Here is a 24,171-nt window from a genome sequence, read left to right as displayed (position 1 = left end):
GTGTTCATTCATAGTTTTGATGCCTTCAGTGAGAATCTACAATGTAAATAGTCATGAAAATAAAGAAAACGCATTGAATGAGAAGGTGTGTCCAAACTTTTGGCCTGTACTGTATAAAACATTATGGTTTAAATTAAGTCTTTTATTACTATTGGGTTTACTTTGTCCCATAAAATTACAAAATTACCCGATATATGAAGAAATCAGACTTCTTTATCAGAAAAAAAGCTGAAGAATAACAATAATAAACAATATACCTTATAAATAAGATATGCCAACAATTTTAACACTGCTTTCTTTACTAAATTAAATATTTAAAATAGTTCCATAAACCTAAAATACTCAATGTTTAAGTATTTTAAGTATTTAACGAGATATTTCTCAAAAGCACAAGTAAGACACAAATTTAATATCAAATTACAAAATGATAATATTGATGCCATTAGAAGCATTACAGGATTAAAATCCTTATATTCATTAACAAATAAATTCAATTCATAGTTTCAGTGTGAATTAAAATGATCCTTTAAGCTACAGTATTAATATATTTAAAAGGGTTGCGGCTTTTGAAGTTTATTGGTAGCACCTCATATCCAGAATTTTAGAGAGGTTTTTTTATTATTAGTAAGGGATTCTTTACTTAGGACCGATTCTGAGCTTGTCTGCGGGATGAGAGGAACTTTTCTCTGAGCTGTTAATCGATTGTGCAATTCAGTTCTTCTCTTTTCTAGGGGAATAATTGCTGTTTGCTGTTGTTTTTTTATTTTTTCTTGGATAAAAACATTCATACAGTGAGAAACAGCAGCAGGAGCTCTTCAGATAAAGTGCTGTTGTCATTTCTCTCCAGGCAGGAGCATCAGTGCTCCGCAGCACCTCTAGCAGTATGTGAAAAATGCATACCAGATTTAATTTTACCTCTGGAATACCAATTAAATACTGGATGAACCGGTATACCTCCCAGCGCTAAAGTAGAGCATCTAAGAGAAATTATTAACTGACTCACATCATCTCATTTACTTCATCTCATCTACAGTAGGACAAATTATTTTTTCTTTTTACTGCATTTTATTGTATTTTACTTTTACTTCCTGGTCTCTGGTAGAAGATGAGTGAGAAGGACCCGCAGCAGTGAATTAATCGCTCATCTGCACATCATTGTTAGCATGTTTCCTGCAATTTGGTTAACGTCCTGTCTGATCCCTCTGATCTCTAGAACGGGAGTTGACCAATGTGATGATGCAGCTGAGAAAGATGGCCAATCACCCGCTGCTGCACCGCCAGTACTACACCAGCCAGCGGCTGGCGGCTATGAGCCGGCTCATGCTGAAGGTGGGGAGAATCTGAATAAATTTTGTGTTAAAGTAGTTTTTGATGTAAAAATCGTCTGGATTGGAGTTTTGTGAATCATAATCCTCTCGACCCGCAGGAGCCCAGTCACCGCGAGTCAGACCCGGCGCTGATACAGGAGGACATGGCGCTGATGTCGGACTTCGAGCTCCATCGGCTGTGCCAACAGTACACAGTTCTGATAGAGCACCAGCTGGACATGGACCTGCTGCAGGACTCGGGGAAGCTCCAGCTTCTCATTCAGATACTAAAAGACCTTAAAGAAAAGGTAGAGTGGAGGTTCAGCACAACAGTTCTCAGTTCTCAATGTTCAATAATGTAATATTTTTATGTGTGAAAACTAGGGGTGTCACGATTCTCGAAATCCTGGATTCAGTTTTATTTCCGATATTAGGGTCACGATTCGATTCTCGATTTTCTTTCTTTTTTTTATTTTTTTTTTTTACAGCAGAGAGGCCTATGCCAGTTTTAGATTAGTCTATGATCAGTCATTAGTTTGATTAATCAAATTTACAATATCTTATTTCAAAAGGTGGGCTTGATATAAGTGATGCAAAGTGATACAAGTGATCTGTAATACACCACATTAGGCACTAATGGTCAAATTTAAATAATTTAATTCAGATTTAAATGTAATGCCATCTAGTGGCTTTTTTTAAATAGTGTGCACTATTAAAACAGCAATGTGCAACATAAAAAAAATAATAAAAAAAATACAGGAACAGTCATGTACAAAATAATAGAACAATTAGAGCCTTAACAAACTGAACTCTATCCTACTATAACAGTTAAACATGAATAATAGGACTAGGACTCAATAGGACAAAGATATATTATTAACTTTATCTGAGAGAAAGATGCTCCTTAAGGTACCAAAACTATTAACATATTTGAGGCTAGACAAAACAACAGTTATTTTTATATTTTAATGTTTTTCTTTAAGGAGATGAGAATGTCCACATTCTCTGGAGAAAGTGCTGCTCTTTGAGCAGTCACAATGTCCGCGGCGTCGGCTACAGTGTGCTGCGCCATTTGCGTAGCACATGCTTGCATAACTTAGAGGGAGGGATCATCATACATTTTTTTTTACTTCGATGCTCGAGACATGACATAATTTCGATCGATTTCGATAAAATATCGAAATCGTGACACCCCTAGTGAAAACCTTTTCTGGAACATCTATAGGTTCCATTCAGATGTTTGAGCCTATGTTGAGGCTATGTTCACAATCTATTTTATCATATGTGACACAGATTTGTTAGCTGTGTGACAATGTGAACAGCAAAGACAGACTGAATCTGATCAATTCAGTCACGATTTTCAGCGAAAATGACTCATCTTTTTCTTTGTCTGTCTCTCAGGGTGACAGGGTGGTCCTCTTCAGCCAGTTCACCATGATGCTGGACATCCTGGAGGTGCTGCTCAAACACCACAAACACAGATACATTCGGCTGGACGGCTCCACGCCCATGGGTGACAGGTATGCCATTTAAGGAGCGTGAGGTAGAGACTGATTATGACCCACCACTTAAAAACTCTTAACTGTTGCTATTTGACCAACTATAGATTTAACTAATGTTATTGTAAAGGAGCTTTACAGAAATGTGATGGCAGAACAGAGAACCAGTCAGAACATTGACATTACAACATAGAACCCCAAGTAAGCAACTGAGGCAAGGAAGAAAGTATCACATACTCTATTACATGTACTATCACGTGGCTATCACATGTTCTACTGCATGTACTATCAAATGTTCTATCAATTGTACTATCACACATAATATCACATGCTCTATTACGTGTATTATTACATGTTTTATTGCATTTTCTGTCGCATATACTATCACATGTCCTACCACATTACATCACAAACTATTACATACTCTATCAAATGTACTCTCATGTTCTATCACATATACTACCACATGTACTGTCACACGTACCATCACATGTGCTACTACCACATGACCTGTCACACGTACCATCACATGTGCTACTACCACATGACCTGTCACACGTACCATCACATGTGCTACTACCACATGACCTGTCACACGTACCATCACATGTGCTACTACCACATGACCTGTCACACGTACCATCACATGTGCTACTACCCATGACCTGTCACACGTACCATCACATGTGCTACTACCACATGACCTGTCACACGTACCATCACATGTGCTACTACCACATGACCTGTCACACGTACCATCACATGTGCTACTACCACATGTACTGTCACACGTACCATCACATGTGCTACTACCACATGTACTGTCACACGTACCATCACATGTGCTATCACATTTACTATCATATGTTCTGTCACATGTACTACCACACGTACTTCCACATGTATTGTCACATGTACTACCACATGTACTATCACATGTACTACCACATGTACTATCACATGTGCTATCAAGGCCCTTCTAACCCTTCAGAGAAGGGGTGACAATAAATGCATGTATATAATTACATAATCAGGAAATATATATCATAGCTATTGTAAGTGTAAGAATTTATTTTATAAATTAACTAAAATAAAAAACAGCAACTAATTCAAAGCATTAGTCTGTGTTTTTCAGTTGCTACATGACTCTTATCTGACTGACAGCGGTACTGACCAATCAAAGCTTTTTAAAATGGCTTCTGCTCACGTGACTGCATGACCCTTCTCCTGATTTTCAGAATGGTGTAGTATTGAGTATATTAGCAAAGTCATAGGACAATCTAAGCAATTAGATTTATGATTTTTACTCCGGGGGCGGGGCCATGGCTGTCTAACCCCTTCTCAGCGCTGTGCTGAAGAGGTACGTATGATTAGTCGTAAAACAGCGCACATGATGGCTTAATTCAGTAGTTAGCTAACTATCACAAAATTGCGACTGCAAATCAGACAGATATTTTGTCACATCATATTAAATAGCCTTTTTAAAGGCTGTTCTTTAATGTGAAATTAATTCACAATAATAGGCTGCCGGACTGGTGAGTTTTTGTGTGTGCTTAATGTTTTGGCTGCACTGGCGGACTGTAGTCATACAAATGAGAGATCTTTGTTGAACGGCTGTACTTGTAGGAAAATTAAACATTGATTGTTGGGTCTATTGTATATTTTTGTGGTTTGTAGCTGTATTTGTGGGCTGTTAATGTTTAAGTTCATATCGTCGCTGTCCAATGAAAAACACTTATCTCCGTATTTGTCGATTTTTAGTTTACTACATAATTTGAACAAACAAACTGTCTCTTACACTGTGTCAAAATTTCTTGATGAACGGACCAATAGAAACGCTTCAAAATGACCTGAAATAAACTTGTTTTTACATTGACTTCCATTGAAAGCTTACAAGGTTTTTTCTCTCTCCTGTAAAGTTGCTGTTTTGGAGATAAGTGTTTTTCATTGGACAGCGACGATATAACTCAGTCAAGACAGAGAGTATGTAGTTATTATATTAGGTTTGCAGAAGGGGTACCCACTATATTCACTGCATGCCACTGGTATATAAGGGGGCCCATCCTCCTCTGGTCAGACAACTTATAAATAAATGTTAAAGCCATTATACATCCACATACCTTTGATATATTCAGATGAATATCTACACCAGCAGTGGAAGCAGAAAAATCTAGGAAAATTCCTAGATAGTCTTCATATAAACTTGGATGTAATCTGTAGTGGAGAGTGAACAACTAGTCTAAAGCAGGTGGAATAAACTGAAAGGTGAGCAGCTCTGATCTGTAGTGGGTCAATAACTCGAAGGAAGCCAGAAAGACTAAATTGTGTTTATTAATTTTTGACTGGGTTTATGGAGAGCAGACAATATGCAACATTATCAGAGTGTGATTATCTAATGACAGCCTAACTAAATTGAGAGAGCCAGAAGCAAACATAGACATGGAGGCACCCTGAAACACTTCTGTCTGCACTTTTTTGAGGAAGAGTGTACAGTATTTAACACTGTGCAGTAACTCTGTCATTGATTAAAATAATTTTTGTTCTGTGTATAGAAATTATTGTGTATATGTTATCATGTATATATTGTATATGCACTCACTCTATAGTTCTCTCTCTCTCTCTTTCTCTCTTTTATCCTGCAGAATTGTGCTGATCGACCAGTTTAACACGGATCAGGACATCTTCGTGTTCCTGCTGTCCACCAGAGCCGGGGGACTGGGCATTAACCTGACCTCTGCTAATGTGGTCATTCTTCATGATATAGATTGCAACCCGTATAACGACAAGCAGGCGGAGGACCGCTGCCACCGCGTCGGACAGACCAGGTCAGAGCGTGTGTTATCAGGAGGAAAACTGCAGCATCATTTTAAACCAGAAATGCTAATGCGCTAATATGGACAGGCACCTGACTTACAAAAGTGTTTAAAGGAAGATTTTTTTCTTAGATTTGTTTTTTTTTTGTAGTTTTTGGTCATTCATCAAAAATCACCTTAAAAATATTCCAAATCTTATTATTATTTTTTCTCATTAGAATATTTTCAAGAACTAATAATATTAATTTGCTTTAAAAAAAGTGATCAGGAGATTGCTTGTTTGAATTCCAGTCATGTAGCTTGCCATCAGCTGCCTAAAGTCCTAAGAGAGCACATTTAGTCTTGCTCTCTCTGGGTGGGTACAGTAGATGGTGCTTTTTCCATCACTCCTAGGGTGATGTGGATCAGCACAAGGCTGCGTCTGTGAGCTGATGTATCAGAACCGAGTCGCTGCGCTTTCCTCCGAGTGTTAGCGCTGTGATGCTAATTGTCAATGCTGCATCAGCAGCAATTCAAAAAGAGGCGGAGCCTTTCTGTATCTGCTGACCACGGAATTGCAAATCTGTTTTCTTGAATCTGTATATTTTATCAGCTGTTTTAGTGAAAGCAGGTCGTGACGTATTCTGTGTTTATAATAATCTGTCAGTTAGACAGTGTTTTGGTCTGTGTCCTCTGTGTGTCTGAACGCTTGTGTTCTGCTGCAGAACCGTTAAAGTGATCAAGCTGATAAGCAAGGACTCCATAGAGGACGCCATGCTCCGCATCGGCCAGAGGAAGCTCAAACTGGAGCAGGACATGACAGCCACGGAGGAGGGTGAGCTCTTTTATTGGTGCACACTAGTGCTGGGCGATATATCGGTTTATCCTGTATACCGGATTTAATTTCCGCTTCGATATGCTATTTCACATACCGCCAGCCAGTTAGCCTAACAGGTTAACACACTGGCGTGACTGTAGCTCAGTGACTCTGTGGAGTCAAATGCATGTCTGGCTCATGCTGCCTAAGGAGAAATAAGAACAGCACTTTATCTGAGGAGCTCCTGCTGCTGTTCCTCACTTTATGAGTGTTTTTATCATTTTGCCAGTAAAAAAACAACAGTAAACCACCAAAGCTTTCACAATTATTCACTCCAAGAAAAAAAGAAGAATGGAATTACACAATCGATCCACATCTCAGAAAAAAGTTCCTCTCAGACGAGCCCAGAATCGGTCCTGAGTATAGAATCATTTATTCAGCGCAAGAGATAAACTTTCTAAAACTCTGGATATGAGATAAGCTTCAAGATCAGTAACTATAGCTCTTTTCAATATATTAATAATATATTAATTTTGATAAACTGATAAACAGATACTTAAATACTGTAAAGCCTCTAATGGCTTCAACAATAACATTGTAAATTGATATTAAACTTGTGTCTTAATTGTGCAATAGAGCTTTTAATAAATATCTATTTTAAATACCTAAACATTGAGTATTTTTTGTTTGTTTATAGTGCTAATGGATCTATTTAAAATATTTAGTTTTGTAAAAGGAAAATGTGTGAAAGTTGTTGCCGTATCTTTTTTTAAGGATTATTGTTCTTCAGCTATTTTTCTGCTAATTAAGTCTGATTTCTTTATATATTGTATTTTATATTAAATGTTCTTTAGACAGTAGAATAAATTATAAATCTATATTAAAGCCCAGTCATGCTAAAAATAGAAATAGATAATAATAAAAAATAACATGAAATAATTTTTTTTTGTCATACCGCCAGCGTTGCATGTTTTTTAAGGTGCTGATCACAAATGATTATTGTGTTTATATGAGTGGAATCAATTGATAAAAAAAATTCTAGCTGATTATTCGCAGGAATATTCTGTGATTAATCACAAGTTAAAATGCTTCTATTTATTTTTGGGAAAGAGAAAAATGCACTGCAAATTCGAGTAAAATACTTAGTCATGTTTGTTCTCTTCTGCTCTCTTTCAGGCGATGAAGACAACATTCCAGACGATATGGCCTCTCTGCTGAAGGCCACTTTAGGCCTCTGAAAGCTGACCAACACTGGGACTTGTATTAATTATGTTCTTATCGTTAGTATTATATGTTTAACTAAAGTACTGTAGCACAACTCACCCTGACAGGCTTGCCATGAAAAGGTGCAATGATAAAAATAAAAAAAAAACATTATATAAATTTCTTTTTTTTTTTTTTCAAGTTTCTTCAGAAAGTTTTGCTGAAGGCTCAGCCCGATTATTTGTTTACATTTGGACTGTATTTGAGTACTTGTTTTTAAATACATAAATCTTGTATTGTTTTTTGTGGTGTCGGGCTAAAACCGCCAAATGTTTCAATAAAAAACTGACTGAAAAACAAACTGTGTGATCACGGTTAAAGCTAAGAATGCTGGGTTTGGGACAGCATGCATTACATGTTATGTTGAGCTTAATATTATGTTGTTTACTAAATAATTCCATATTTTCTTTTCATAGTTTGAATGAATTCAGTTATAATCTACAATACAGAACATTTTGAAATAACTGCAACTATTTTGGTTTGTTTAACACTTTTAAGTTTCTACATGATTCCTTATGTGCTCCTTCATAGTCTGGATCACTTCACTATTCATTTACTATGTAGGAAAAAATAAATCATAAAAACATTGAAGGAGAAGGTGTGTCCAAACTTTGGACTGGTACTGTATATTTGTTATACTTTCAAATCATTACAAAAGCTCTATTAATGCATATGCATTTATAGTTTTTTTGCAGAAACTGTAAAAATAATATTTATCTGTGAATATTTTAGTCATATAAATAATTTTATATACATTTTATATAGATTATCTCAGAGGGAAAATGACCAAATCAAATAGTGCCTGAAGTACAAAAAATAACAGACACAGAAGCAAATAAGGCCATATCATAAAATAAAAATATTATAAAAAATAAATTCAGAAAACGAAATATATATTTTATATTAAACATAATAATAACAATATAAGCAATAAAAATGCTATATAATATAATTTAAAAAATGTATGATCTTTAAAAATATATAAATGTATATTTATACTTTTTAATATTATAATAATATTAATAAACTTGCGGAAAAACTGTACGTACACGCAAACGTCACAGTGACGCAACCGCGTACAGCCAATCACAGGCCGCCAGTCATTCAAACGGTGGCGCGGCAGGGAGTTTAGCGATTAAAAAAACTAAAAAATAAAGATTAAATAAAGCTTTTCTGATTAAAAGCTGATCTGATTCGACTCCAGAAACCTTTATAAGAAAGGTAAGTGTGCTTTCATCATTACTAAACTGCGGTGTTGTAAACACAGTAGGATTATATTTACTCAGAAAGTGTAGCTAACAGTAACAGCGTGAGTGTTTATATCTCGGGTTTCTTCGGCTGAAACTCCATATTTTGCAGAGTTTATGTGTTTCTGCTGCTTTAATTTACGTTTCTTGTGTTCAGTAAAACCATATAAAACATGTAGTAAAGCTGCCATATCGATATTTCGCTGTGTTTTGGATGATTGTAGCGAATTTTCAGTTACACCTTAAATAGAGCAGGAGTACGTTATGTCGTCTGTCGGTGTTGCATGGTCACTATTGGAGAATTTAAGGTGGAACGGGGAATAAGATGTTAAAATACCAATATTACAAAAGCCTGGTATGAGCCTCACTGTGTAGCACTGTATGTATGTAATGAGGGTCTGGTTTTATATTGTGGTATGACTTATTGGTACAATAACAATAAATATTTGGATGATATATTAATATATATAAACAATATTCATTATAAATGTCATTATAAGACATTTCATGCCACTAATAAGTCACGTTAAGATAATACATTCCTATATTAATTTCACATGCATTCCAACAGTGCAGAGTACAGAACAGAAGTGTCAGGAAATATACAAATAATATAATTTAATTTACTTATTCATTTAAAAAGCATTTTTTTTTAAATATCCTAAGTGTAAATGAAACGCAAATAAACAAACAGATTACTCAGTAAACATAATTAAGGGGCAGGTAATCGGTGCAAATGAAAAATCTGGTGTTCTGACAAATTTTGCTACCTTGTCAAACCATGCTAGTGTACATTTAAAGGTTAATAGTGTAGCTGTATTAAAAGGTATCACTAGATCACCACGTCTAGGATATACATTCTTTAGGGGGATTGCTGTATCAGGTAAAGTTTAGGTCATATACAGTTGAGGACGATATTATTAGCCCCCTTACAAAATAGTCCTTGTTTTCTAAGGATTTTCCAAGTGATATTAACCAGAGCAAAATAAACTAAACACAGCTTTTTTAGACATCATAGTTTTATTTTGGATGCTTACACTATATTGTATTCCACTCAGAAATGAAGATATTACACAAAACACAAAAACTATCAGGGTCAAAATTATTAGCCCCCCACATCCTAATAGTTAATTGTGTATCCTTTTTGCTGGATTACTGCCTGCAGACGTTTGTTGTAGTTTACAACAAGTCTCTCACACTTCATTTGAGGAATCCTGGCCCATTCTTCTTTGGCAAATCTCTCAAGTTCCTCTAGATTCGATGGTTGTCTTGCATGGACATTTTTCTTTAGGTCACCCCACAGATTTTCTATTGGATTTAAGTCAGGGCTTTGTGCAGGCCATTCAATGACATTCACTTTGGTCATCTGGAGATAGTTCTTCACCAGGAGGGATGTGTGTTAAGGATCATTGTCATGTTGGAAAATGAAGTGACGTCTCAGACCCAGTTTCACAGCTGACTGCTTAAGGTTCTCTTTCAAAATAGTCACATATTTTTCTTTATTCATGATTCCATCCACCTTGACAAGATTTCCAGTTCCAGATGCACTGAAGCATCCCCATAGCATAATACTCCCACCACCATGCTTCACTGTGGGGATGGTGTTCTTTTGGTTGAATGCCTGTCCTTTTTTTCTCCAAACATAAGCAGTGTCCCTGTGGCCAAAGAGCTCTAGTTTAGTCTCATCAGACCATAAGACACGCTTCCAGTATGAATATTTTTTTCTCCAGGTTGTCCCGAGCATACTTAAGTCTTGCTTGAAGGTGCCTCTTCCTCAAAAGTGGAGTTTTTCTTGGTCTGCACGCTCGCAGGTCATTCCTGTGCAGAGCTCTAGTGATGGTCTTCTTAGAGACTATGATTCCTGATGTGGCCAAGTCATTTGCCAGTGCCTTGGAAGTTAATCTGGGGTCTCTAGACACATTTCTCACTAGTATTCTTTCCAGTCTCTCTGAAATCTTTCTCTTTCTACCTCTGCCAGGCTTGTTCTGCACTGTGTTGCTGTCTTTGAATCTCTGAATGATGCCTCTCACTCCAGTTCTTGACACTTGGAAACGCTTGGATATCTTTGTATATCCCTCTCCTGCTTTGTGTGCATCAATAATTCTTTTTCTCAGGTCCAAACTGAATTCCTTTGTTTTTGGCATGTTGCTTCCTCAACTGCCAGCTCCATAATGAGGCTTTTATACCATGTTTTAACTTAAATCAGGGTTCCTGCAGCTCCTTAAAAAGTCTTAAAATGTCTTAAATTAAAATCTGAGTAATTAAGGTCTTAAATTTTCTTAAATTTACTGTAAATTTGCTGTAGGTATTACATTTTCAGACAATGTTTTTAATGTCAGTGGGAAAACACATGCTAAATTTAGCTGTGAGTTAGCTAACATACTAATGTAAGCAGTGAGTTATTTAGCTGCATTACTGGGGAGAGAACTAAGGTTAGTGGAGAGCTAGCTAACATAGTAACATTAGCAGCAAGCTAGCTAAAATGCTAGCATAATTACATTTGCGGTGAGTTAGCTACGTTACTGGGGAGAGAACTAAGTTCAGCAGAGAGCTAGCTAACAGAGTAATGTTAGCACTGAGTTAACTACATTACCAGGGAGAGAATTTAGGTTAGTGGAGAGCTAGCTAACATTAAGACCGAGCTAAAAAACATAGTAATGTTTGCGGCGAGTTAGCTATACTAAGTTTTGATTTCCAATACAACAAAATATTTTCTACCAATATAAATAATGACTCGATTTTTTGGGTCTTGAAATTTATTTTTTTGGGGCCTAAAAAAGGTCTTAAAAAGCATTAAATTTGACTTTTAACATGGTGCAAGAACCCTGTAAATGAGTTAATTAACTTAACTTAATTGAGTGCAGTCATCTGTTTCACCTGATCACCTTTATGCACATCACCTGAGAAGGTAAAGCACATCACTGCACAAAAGTGGCTTGTGTGATGACTTAATAAATGTTAATTTCTTAAAGGGGGCTAATAATAATGTCCCTGGTCATTTTAGCTTATTCTTACATAATAATATTTTGGTGCACAAATATAAATATTTAGGTCCTTCTAATGAAAAATTGTATGTTCAGAAATGCTCTGTTAGAACTGCCTTGCTCTGCTAAAAAGGATCTTGCCAGAATCTTGAGGAGACTTAAAATTTCATAGGGGGGCTAATAATATCGTCCTCAACTGTAGGTGATAAGAACCTGTATTTTTTTTAATAGTTAAAAGGCATTTACTTTTTTTGTAACATTCAAGCAGGTTGTTTAATGCACCCAAGAAAAACTGATTTATAATGAAAAACACATTAAAAAAAACAGCAGCAGTGCTGTTAAGAAGCACATATCTTGATAGTCACTTACACAATATTACACAATAAAGATAACTATTTTGTAGGGGTGGGCAATATGGCCCTAAAATATTATCATGATATTTCGTGGTATTTTTGCGATAACAATACTCTTGGCGATATTACAAAACACTGAATAAAAAAAATATTTTAAGAATACACTACTGCAACAAAATGAGCATTTATTTTTATTATTATGGCACACCCTTAACTGAGATGTTAAAAAGTACACAAGAATTTTATCAGATTTGTAACAGAAGCCAATTATCCAGAATGTAATGATACTAATAATAATGCGCTTCAAATATCTCCATATATTCAGGATTAAAGTAAAATAAATGATACTGGACAGATATAATTTGTCTCTAGTAGATACATAATGGGAAATAAGAACAGTGTGTTTATTTTTTTTTTTTTTTTTTTTTTTTGCTGTTGTTGCCAAAAACTGTAAAAAAAAAATATATATATATATATATATATATATATATATATATATATATATATATATATATATATATATATAGTACCCTGATTTGATGATTAGGGGTGGGTGATATGGCACGATATTTCGGAGTATAATTTTGTTAACTATGTTAAAAAATGTTGGAGATATTATCGTGTTTGATACGCTATGGCAAACCCCTACTATTTTGTGTAAAACAGAACTCTGTATATTGATTTTGTGAGAAAATAATGAAACACTGAGAGAATGGGAAGCTGTAAATGTTCATTAATTAGTTAATTTACCCTGAAAGGTTCCCCTTTTTAACAAATCCCCTGGGGGCTGAATTAAGGTTCAACAAAAATGATCTTTATGCCGCCAATCTCTCCGTGACCTCGTATCATGATGAGTCATAAAGAATCTGTGAACTGTTCTGCCCCTAGCTGATTCTTTATATGTTGGATGACCAGCTCCTCTGAACATGGTAATGTTGGTGTAGAGCAGTTGTTTCGGGCCTCAGTGAGTTTGAAACCGGCGGTGATGTTTTATTGAGAAGTTTTCTGTCCTGTTCCAGCTCTCGTCCCCTGGCGTGGTCAGTCGTTAATAATACATGGTCATGGTAATGCCTCAGAACTAGCTTTGAACTTGTTTGTTTCCTCCCTCTGCTCTTACACACAAGTTCTTCCTCCCTGTGTTTCTGTAGAACACAGTAAATCTGCATTACGCTGCTCAGAGTCAACTGTGCTGAAGTGCTGAATCTCTTACAGCTTGTAAATCATAATGTCATCATCGCTTTAATCCCAGAATCTTTAGCGTCTAAACACTAAACACTCTGTGGATCTGACTATGGTGTTCCACTCACTCAAACAGTCAAGATCAAATGTGCTAAATTCTGAGGCTTAAATGTTACATTATCAGCTTATTGTACAATATATGAATTTAACGTAAATAATTTTTGCTGCCCTCAATATTGCCTATTAGAGCTGTAAGATAAATCATATATTTATTGTTATAGTTTTCATGATTACCTATGGTAATATGCACATTTATAATTTAAAGTGAAAGTCTTATTTTGTTTATTTTGTTTCTAAACTGAAGCATTTCTGAGTGGAGAAAGGGTAAAATATTGTGTTTAATGGTACCAGTTTCGCTGGAGTTCTTCTTCTGGCCACGTCACGTGTCTTTACGTACTTACGTCACATGTACAGCCTCTAAAAGAGGATCCGGCTCAGTTTTACTGAACGCGAGCAGCTGGTGGAACAATGGAGACTTCAGAAGAGGAAACTCAGAGCTCAGTAGCTTATTCATTCACTCACAGAAAAAACAAAGTGTGTAGTTTCTGACTAAGCTCACTCTCTCTCTCTCTCTCTCTCTCTCTCTCTCTCTCTCTCTCATTCTTTCTCTCTGACTGAACATAACTGACATGAATCGGATTCATTCACTCTGAAAGGAGACCACATTACACCCGCCCAGTTTAAAATGATTCTTCCACATGCTCGGTGCAATTACCCATTCTTACCAGAGAGAAAAAAATAACTTATGGACATCGGCTTTCAAGAGAGATTACACACCATCATAAATCTTTGTAATGTTAAATCTAATTAAAATAAATAAAATTTTGCTTAAATACATTTAAAATAGTAGTGTTTCCAGTGCCACTTGGTTCTTTTCTGGCATACAATAAATACCCTGATATAATTCCAATATCATTGTGTATCCCTAATTATAAACGCATTGAGAGAGCAGCAATAATATAGTTAGTAACAGGAACCGGCTGTTTTTGTTTCATCATGTATTCATTTCAGATATTTAAACATTTTTATATTCTCATGTGTGTGTATAGGCCTATTTTAAGTTAATTTTTTTTACAGAAATGTGCGATTTCCATTGTTATGTTAGTGTATTATCATTCGAATTTTGGTTTTATACTGAGCCAGTCAAAAGTGTGGACACACCTTGTCTCATTCAGTGTGTTTGCTTTTTTTTCTATGGATTTGTTTAGATTATAAATGTAATATTCAAGACTAATTTTAAAGATATACAGGAACACATGTAGAATTACTCTGTAAAAAAAAAGTGTTAAATGAACCAGAATATGTTTTATAGATTCTTCAAAGTAGCACATTTATCTTTGAGGGAATAGTTTTCTCAGTGTCTTGAAGGTCATACGATATATCAAGTATCACAGAATCACAGTATTGTGTTATCATAGTTATCGTGTGAAACAATATAGTATGTTAATAATCACATGTCCAGATGTTTAAATATGTTGTAAATGAGTATGGGAATAGTTTCACTAGACTGTATGGACTCTCTCTGTGCTGAACAGAGGCGATAAAGCTGTTCTGCTGTAAACTCTGAACTCCTCTTTCAGCAGTATGAGTCACTGTGAGTTGGAGGAGGTGACCAAGCACATCGATGACAAGATATCACTGGTTAAGAGGCTGCTGGAGCTGCGAGCTGTGGGTACGACCCTCCAGCAGGTTTATTATATTACACAAATTACACTGTGACTCAGTCCTGCGTTTAATATCACACACAGGAATATCATCAAACTGTCAGATCTAAAACACTTTATTCTGAATTGAGATTATCCAAAAAATAAGGTTTTTGAACTAATAACCACATTTGAACGGGGATTTATATGCATATCTCACTTTTTGTGTGCATTTTTTTTCTTTCTACTTGGGTCTTGACTCAAGACTTTGTCTGAGGGTGGAATCTGTACCTACAAGTTAGCAGATGAGGGAGATATAATAATAAAGAGTTTTTGCTTTTATCACAGTGTTATGCCATTCAGCACAAGCTAAGATTAACGTGTGGTAAAACTCCAGTGTAAAATGGGGCGTGGCCAACAATAGCGTATTTGCATAAAATTGTCAAAGCCCTTAAATGGCTCGTTCTGAAAGGGACTGAAACTGGTAAGAATAGAGGTAGTGAGATCTCTTTATCTTTATGTGAGAGTGATTGTGTGTGTGTAAAGAACTTTGTGAACATGTTTTGTATAGAACACAGACCCACAATATTCTAACTTGTGTAAAAAGAGGTAGAATATGTCCTATTTAAATCTGGACATTGTGGATCCATTCCCTTTAGATTAAACATATTTAAGTTAAGAATGCCTTTTAAATTATTTTTCTAGTTTTGTATGACTTGACACATTTTACTGTGATGGGATTTTTTTTTTAATTATTATTATTATCATTATTTATTTTTTGTATTTACTTTTCCAGCAAAAGATCCAGAGAAGCGAGCGTATCTGGTGAAAATTGAGCAGGATGTGAACGCCATCAATGGGCTTCTGGACCGGTTTGAGAGATATGTACTACAGCAAAGAGACCTGCTGAAGCATCTAAAGGTTTGATACTTTTGTTCCCTTATTTTTTTTTCTTTCATTTAATTTTGTATACCATATTTTTGCACTATAAGGTGCACTTAAAATTCTTTAATTTTCCCCAAAATAATCAGTGCTCCTTATAATCCAGTGCTCCTTATTAATGAATTCTACCAGTCAGGTGTTAAAGAGTAGTTAAGCCACTCCACTGAAGTCCAACATTATAAAGAAGTTTTAGTATAGTTCTCTAACCACGGCTAGTGGTTAGCTGCTAATACTAATGCTGCTGCACCCAGCCTTAGTGGACATCTGGAAATCTAAGCTTACTGTAAATAAATGGAAGCACCTTACTCACCCAAATAAACAGTTTTTAGACGAGAAATCTGTGTAGATTAACACTTAGCTTTGTTTACTTAACTTAGTTTAGCTGAAATTAGAAGCAAAACATGGCGACACCCCTGTTCCTTACTAGTGTCGCATAATGCGCCTTATAATCCGGTGCGCCTTATGTATGAAAGTAGACCAGAAAATTTGACTAGTGTGAAAAATACAGTGTATTTAGTTGTTAAAGTTATATACAAATACATTTTAATGATTAGCTGTTTTATTTATTTATTTATTTATTTATTTTGAACAATTATGCATTAAATCATGATCACTATATAGAACAATTAGACAATTATACATAACTTATCAACAATTATAGGTACCCGCTAATAACAATAACCTACAATGAAGTGCCAAAAGTCATGGGACAGCGCTGTGTAAATTGATAATGAACCTGTTGAATGGCTCCAGAACTCCAACACCTGCATAAGTTTTGAGCTGTTATCTTGTGAGTGAGGTTAAACACTGGGGACAGCGTGCTCACGGTAAGGCCAGGTGAATTATGGGAGTTGGAGTTAGATCTGATAATGGATGCAGGTGATGTCAATGTACATCATACATGCTGTTATATTACTTTAAAACTAAATATTATGATGTGATATTTAATATGCATGCTTTAGGCTCCTCTCATCAGCTCACTCCAGGCTGATGTTCTGATTGGCTGGCTGCTCAGTGGTTTCCTCAGATACTAGCGCTGCAGTAAACACTGCCACCATCAGCTGTGAGCCTCTGCCAGTTCCAGAAAGTCCTGTCCTGCCTTACGTAAATCTGATGAATCATAGATTGGCAGAGGAATCACCTCCTCAGATCTGGGACTTTTTAAGCAGTAAACATCTGTCTTTTTGTTTTCACTGCAGGAACTAGAGGAATTTTTTCAGGAGGATGTTCAAAACGCTCAACACCTGAAGGAAAACATCCCGCCCCACATGCCCTGCAGGGAGCAGCCGGCAGCTCAGTAAGATCACACACCTTACATACAAACATTTATTGTTGTTTTAACAGTTTTTTTCTGTTTGGTTGTGCTGTTTCTCCATCAGTAGCCAGAGTCTGAGAGAGAGAGAGACTACAGTAGGTCATGCTGATTTTCCATCAGCAGCCAGAGTCTGAGAGAGAGAGACTACAGTAGGTCATGCTGTATTTACCATCAGCAGCCGAAGTCAGAGAGAGAGAATACAGTGGGTCATGCTGCTTCTCAGTAGGTCATGCTGTTTCTTCCTCAGCAGCCAGAGTCTACGAGACAGAAAGAGTATAGTAGGTCATACTGCTTCAGCATCAGCAGCCAGAGTCTGAGAGAGAGAGAGAGAGAGAGAGAGAGAGAGTAGGTCATTCTGCTTTTCCATCAGTAGCCGGAGTCTAAGAGACAGAACGAGGACAGTAGGTCATACTGCTTCAGCATCAGCAGCCAAAGTCTGAGAGAGAGAGAGTACAGTAGGTCACACTGCTTCTCCATCAGCAGCCAGATTCTAAGAGAAAAATAGAGAGTACAGTAGGTCATGCTGTTTTCCATCAGCAGCCAAAGTCAGAGAAAGTACAGTAGCTCATGTTGTTTCTCCATCATCAGCTGGAGCCTGAGAGAGAGAGAGAGAGAGAGTACAATAGGTCATGCTGCTTCTCCATCAGCAGCCGAAGTCTGAGAGAGAGTACAATGAGTCATGCTGCATTGACTAAGAGCAAAGTCCATAAAAACATCATCAACAGTTTACAGAGTTCAACTCAATAATTCACAAAAAACTCTCAAATTTCTCAAGTTGTTCTGGCTGCTGCGTTTGCGCAGATCTCCACAGCAACTAGGGTCCCAAGCAAAAAGCTGATTGGCTGTCAGTGGCTCATCTCCTCATTATTAAGGTCTCTGCTGAGAGCTAGTGCTGTTTGATGTCTTTCCTTTAGCCATATTTACAGTGTTTGTTCCTTCAGAAGCTTTGTAGATACTAGACATCCACTGTTCCTGGAAGCTCAAACTGGGACAGTTTACTGTACTCTTCACTCTGTTCCTGGAGGTGCTGGATAAGGAGCTGATGAGCTGAGCCGAGTCGGAGCTGCAGAGCCGTGAATCTGTGGTCCTGCTCGCTTTCGCAGGAATAATCCCAGCTGTCACACTCTCGGCGAGGCCGCGCAATCTGGGACAGTTTCTCTGTGAAATGAATAAAACTTGCATGCACCTTACACCATGATCAAAGCCTCGACTCTGCGAAGAGAATCAGGCCTTGTCACGCCGCTGTGTTATCTTGTCATGCTGAAAAACTGACTTTGTGTTTGAAACCTCCTCTCTGTTCCACAAATTGGGAGAGCTGATTGAAATTCAGCGTTTTTGAATGCGTCTGCAGTGTGCTCAGAAATGAGGACTATGGGGATGTGTGGTATATCCTTTGTTAATCATTATTAGAGACTGTGATAATCCATATACAGCTCTGGAAAAAAAAATAAGAGACCACTTAAAAATGATTGGTTTCTTTCATTTCACCAAATTGAAAAAAAAGATGGAAGATCGCAAGCCATGAAACCAAGCTGAACTGCTTGAATTGTTGCACCAGGAGTAAAGGCATAAAGTTATCCAAAAGCAGTGTGTAAAACTGGTGGAGGAGAACATGATGCCAAGATGCATGAAAACTGTAATTAAAAAACCTATTTGGGTTATTCCACCAAATATTGATTTCTGAACTTGAATATGAATATGAATTTGGGAGAAATGTTGTCCGTAGTTTATAGAATAAAACAACAATGTTCCTTTTACTCAAACAAAAACCTATAAATAGCAAAATCAGAGAAACTGATTCAGAAACTAAGTTTTATCTTCTTTCTGAAAAACTGAATAACCTCCTTCCAGCTGCAGCTGTTGTTTCTGATGCAGGTGTATTTCTGGGGCAGTAAATATTATGCTCAGTCTGGCCAGAAGGCCATGATGTTGCATCATCTCGGACTTTGTGAATGTGATGAGCCCGGTTCTGTCTCGCGGTTCTGTCAGGTCGGGACAGCTGGCGGTTCAGAGCAGGCCAGCAGATGTGCAGACGGCCCCTCCGGAGCAGGACCAGCCCAGGAAGCCCCCCCGCGTCCTGATCAAAGAGATGGAGTTCATCACTGTTCAGGAGTTCGACACCATCCCACAGTGAGTCTCACCTGCACTCTCTCAGCCAATAGGATTACGGCTCGAGACGGAAAGCGTCCTGCAGTTTTCCCTAAAACTTTAAATCAGATCCAGAATCTGTTATTCTCCATGTGTATCATACATAAAAGAAATCTATCTTGGTGAGATTTACGTGTGTTTGAATTAACCTATGAGAGAGACAGAACTTACAGTTTAATACTGTATTTTTCCGACTATAAGATAATTCTTTAATTTTCCCAAAAATCGTCAGTGCGCCTTATAATCCGGTGCTCCCTATGTATAAATTCTACCAGTCAGGTATTAAGTTTCTCCAGCACTATGGGTGTGGGCAGCAGCATTAGCATTAGCCGCTAACCACAGCGCTAGCTCTTTAACCGTTCAGAGGCTTCAGAAGTCTATTGGACTGTATCGCTAGCTGATAGCACCCTGGGTTACTGAAACTTTCAGACTTCCTTGTTCTAGCGATATTGTGCGGCATTTCTGTCCCTATTAGTGTTGTGGTTAGCGGCTTAGGCTAATGCTGCTGCACCCAGCCTTAGTGCTGGAGAAACTTCACTAAAAACTAATCTTTAGACAAAATATTGGAAATCTAAACTTGCTGTATATGTAAATGTATCTGGTAATATTTGACTCTCATTTTTAAGTATTTTAACCAGGACTAAAATATATTTTATTATTACGCAGCAATGTATGCACTCAATTTCTGTGGGTTTCTCCTCACGCATTACAAAACCAGTTTCATGTTTGATAAGAAATGTTACTAAAAATATGCAGATTTTCCACAGAATTGCTGCTTTCCTAAATTAGGGTTTTGTATCACATACAGCTGTAGCCCGTATACAGGCTTGTTTCTCCATTAACAGCCGAAGCCTGAGAGAGTACAGTACAGTAGATCATGCTGCTTCTCCATCAGCAGCCGGAGTCAGAGAGAGAGAGAGAGTACAGTAGGTTATGCCGTTTCTCCATCAGCAGCCGGAGTCTGAGAGAGAGAGTACAGTAGTTTATGCCGCTTCTCCATCAGCAGCCAGAGTCTGAGAGAGAGAGTATAGTAGGTCATGCTGCTTCTCCATCAGCAGCCAGAGTCTGAAAAAGAGAGAGTACAGTAGATCATACTGCTTCTCCACCAGCAGCCGGAGTCTGAGATAGAGAGAAAGAGAGTACAGTAGGTCATGATGCTTCTCCATCAGCAGCCGAAGTCAGAGTCCCCATGTCCTTTAAGAGGTTAAATTTATGCTGATGTGCTAAGTCTCTCTCTCTCTATCTCTCTCTATTCCTTTATCTATCTCTCTATCTCTCTCTCTCTCTCTTTCTTTCTCAGGTACATGAAGGGGAGAGTTACGTACGATCAGCTGAACGCCGCAGTGAAGAACATCAACACAGCCGTCACCAGCAAATACAAAATCCTTCACCAGCCGGTTAAAACCCTGACCAGCGCCACCCGCAAGCTCCACCAGCGCTTTAAAGACCAGGAGAACAAAGACACTAAAGGTACGGGCAGCTCTGCTTCAGGATGAAGTACAATTAAAGCTCAATTAGTGGAGAAAACACTGAAAAAAGGTGCAAAAAGGCAAACGGTCTGTAGATTCGGGGTTAAACAGGCCAGTCTGACCTTAATTAGGTCACAGCCTCACTTTTTAATCTCCACTCTAAAGGAATTCTGGTGACGTCTGCTCCCAAAAAGCTGTAGACGCCTGAATGGGTGTAATTACTCTCATAACCAAGGTCGTTTATCCTGTTTCTCTCTCTGTGTCCTAACAAGCTGTTACACAGCCTGAGAGGTGATCCATCACGCTGTGGGTTTCTCATTCTCTCTTTACTAACACTTTCACTCTATCGCTCTATCTCTCTCTATCTCTTTCTCTCTAATTCTTATTCTTCTACTCTGCTTTATATATAGTTACATTTACATAAATATGGCCCAAATCTCATCTTTTTGGTCATCCATTTGTGTGGCAACAATCAACATTTCCATTTAGATTTGTCTCACTTCTATTGAAAATGATTGAAATCTGATTCATATACAGCTCTGGAAAAATAAGAGACCACTTAAAATTTGAGTTTCTTTGATTCTAGCAAATTGAAAACCTCTGGAATATAAATCAAGAGAAAGATGGTGATCACAAGCCATCAAACCAAACTGAACTGCTTGAATTTTTGCACCAGGAGTAAAGGCGTAAAGTTTTCCAAAAGCAGTGTGTAAAACTGGTGGAGGAGAACATGCCAAGATGCATGAAAAAAAAAACTGATTATTCCACCAAATATTGATTTCTGAACTCTTAAAACTTTATGAATATTAACTTATTTTCTTTGCACTATTTGATGTCTGAAAGCTCTGCACCTTTTTTTTTTTCCAGCCATTTCTGATTTTCTGCAAATAAATGCTCTAAATGTTTATTTTTATTTGGAATTTAGGAGAAATGTTTTCTGTAGTTTATAGAATAAAACAACAATGTTCATTTTACTCAAACATATACCTATAAATAGCAAAATCAGAGAAACTGATTCAGAAACTAAAGTGGTCTCTTTATTTTTTTCCAGGGCTGTATTTACAATTATCGTTAGTGCTAATTAACCAGATCAGAATTTAGGCGAATATTACATAAAGACAGAGGAAAAAATTAGAAACGTGTTCTTGTTGATAAGCTCAGCTGCAGCCACTGGAACTGCTTGATAGCTCCTGTGATGAAACCGAAACTTCACGTGAAGCTATGCGCGTAAACATCAGTTTTGGAGCACCAGTTTACCTGTATTCCTCTCTCTCTCTCTCTCTCTCTCTCTCTCTCAGGTCAGTATTTCGTGGTGGAGGAGGATCTGAAGGATCTGGCTCAGCTGAAGGTGGATAAACGATTTGTGGGGATGTTAAACATGCTGAGACACTGCCAGCGGCTGAAGGAGCTCAGGGGAGGCGGCCTGACGCGATACGTTCTGCTGTAAAGTCCTCTATGCACTGAAGGGGGCGCTAACAGCACAGTGGATCATCTGCTTCATCCCTACATCCAAGACTTATCTCCAATAAAGATCTCCAATTCTAGACTTAAAATTGGTTCTAATGTTAAACAATGTCAGCATAGTTTATAGATAATGTACTGTATATAAGTCAATCCAATTGTAAATATGTTTATGTTAAATAACAAAAGTTATTTGTCTCAAACAGTGAATAAATAAATGTTGATCATTTTTAAAAAATCTATATTTAGTTTGTGATTATTCAAATAATTTATTGTGAAAATAAACAAAAAGCACAAACAGTAAGGAAATCTTATACTGTGGGAACGCCTTAATTTCTCGTTTAAATAGACACATTTGTAAGGAACACGCAAAACCATAAAAGTTGCAGCATCATTATATGGAGTGAGTCCTGGTAACAGTATCTCCAAACTAAAGACCAAGTTTTATATAACTGGGAATCTCAGAGACTGGCCAAGAAGACAAAACCACAAGAATATCCTTTAACACCAAACGAGTCAATGGTAGAAAAGTGAAAATTTGGCAAAATTGGAAAAATATTAAAATGTTGTTTTCTCTCTGTAATGCACACGAAAGAGGACTCTATTCTGATATAAAATGCATAAATAAAAATATTTATTTACTGTTTTGTGTCCATTTAGTTGGAAGCCTGTGTTTGACATTTTTTTAAATATTTGATATTGACCTTTATATTTCACAAACCATCTCTAAACATGATTTAAAAAGTGTACTAAATCACATGAAATTAGTAAAAATGATCTCCTCTTACTTTGCCTTATTGGCTCTTTAGTGCTGCCACGCCCTAATGCCTGAGGCAATGTTCACATTACCAGGCTAAAGTGACTCAAATCAGATTTTTTTTTCTCAATGTGGCTCAGATCAGATCTGAGCCACTTCTGTATGTGGTTCTAAATCGGATAGGTATCCGATCCACGGACATGTGACTTGAATGTGAACGGTCAAATTCGGAACAGAATTTATGAATTATTTTGTTTTTATGCATTAGCATTAGTGCTACGGGCTTCTCTCTCTTACCCACACATCTCTCTGGTGCAGCTGTGCAGCTATAGCTGCAAAAAAACAGCAAAAGCAAACCACCTGTCCTTTTTTCTCCTCCTCGACCTGAACATGAACTTCAGACCAGCTGTTTGCTGTTTCTCCACTCCAGCAAATGATGCTCCACATATGAGCTGCTAACAAACTCATCCGTTTCCCTTTATAAAGCTACGAGTCGTCTCTCAAATATGACGTTTTATACTGCATATAGTAAAGGTTTAGAACACCTCTAATGTTTAGTAGTCTAGTAGCTATAGTGCTAAATGGCCCAAACAAGCTTCTCTAATATTCTCTAATTCTTCTATTCACTGCTGAAACTACTGAGACTTAGTCCAGTTATATGAAGGCGGGCTATAGGCTAAAGCGGTTGCCCTCCCTGTGGTTCAGGGATGGAGGTGTAAAATTTTGTATGGCATCCTGCAGCACATTTACCCACAGCTGCTTTCTGCTACGTTTGCTACAGCTGGGCCTGTAGATCCTGCTCTACACTCGTAGGTTGTAGCTAAAGACTGTAAACTGGGTAAAATCTCAGTGTCTTTGAGTGCGTCATACAGACATATCTATCTCTCACCAGGAGGAACACTGCACAAACAAAGTTTCTGAGAGTCTTTTTATAG

At 37.2% G+C, this 24,171-nt stretch overlaps 2 protein-coding genes across 4 annotated transcripts in view; both read left to right on the top strand.

Moving 5' to 3' along the window:
* Window positions 1-7,979, top strand: part of smarcad1b (SWI/SNF-related, matrix-associated actin-dependent regulator of chromatin, subfamily a, containing DEAD/H box 1 b) — a 35,256-nt gene extending 27,277 nt beyond the window's left edge. For both annotated transcript variants that reach the window (XM_007257800.4, XM_015608016.3), the window contains exons 18-23: window positions 1,214-1,329; window positions 1,427-1,615; window positions 2,709-2,827; window positions 5,449-5,631; window positions 6,324-6,433; window positions 7,592-7,979. In XM_007257800.4, the coding sequence (XP_007257862.2) occupies window positions 1,214-1,329; window positions 1,427-1,615; window positions 2,709-2,827; window positions 5,449-5,631; window positions 6,324-6,433; window positions 7,592-7,653 (779 nt within the window). In that variant the 3' untranslated portion in view covers window positions 7,654-7,979. The remainder of the gene's footprint in view (window positions 1-1,213; window positions 1,330-1,426; window positions 1,616-2,708; window positions 2,828-5,448; window positions 5,632-6,323; window positions 6,434-7,591) is intronic.
* Window positions 7,980-8,768: 789 nt separating this feature from the next.
* Window positions 8,769-22,655, top strand: ska1 (spindle and kinetochore associated complex subunit 1). 2 transcript variants are annotated; one of them, XM_022681135.2, is made up of 7 exons: window positions 8,769-8,899; window positions 15,085-15,173; window positions 15,941-16,065; window positions 17,286-17,383; window positions 19,391-19,531; window positions 20,850-21,019; window positions 22,317-22,655. In XM_022681135.2, exons 2-7 carry the CDS (start codon window positions 15,086-15,088, stop codon window positions 22,463-22,465), a joined length of 771 nt encoding a protein of 256 aa, XP_022536856.2. In that variant the 5' UTR covers window positions 8,769-8,899; window position 15,085; the 3' UTR covers window positions 22,466-22,655. The 2 variants fall into 2 exon arrangements, with proteins under 2 accessions (XP_022536856.2, XP_022536855.2); XM_022681134.2 differs by having other exon boundaries at window positions 15,082-15,173.
* Window positions 22,656-24,171: the final 1,516 nt, after the last annotated feature.

Source organism: Astyanax mexicanus, chromosome 20, assembly GCF_023375975.1.
Source record: "Astyanax mexicanus isolate ESR-SI-001 chromosome 20, AstMex3_surface, whole genome shotgun sequence".
Lineage (NCBI taxonomy): Eukaryota > Metazoa > Chordata > Actinopteri > Characiformes > Acestrorhamphidae > Astyanax > Astyanax mexicanus.
This window is presented reverse-complemented; position numbering and strand designations above follow the sequence as displayed.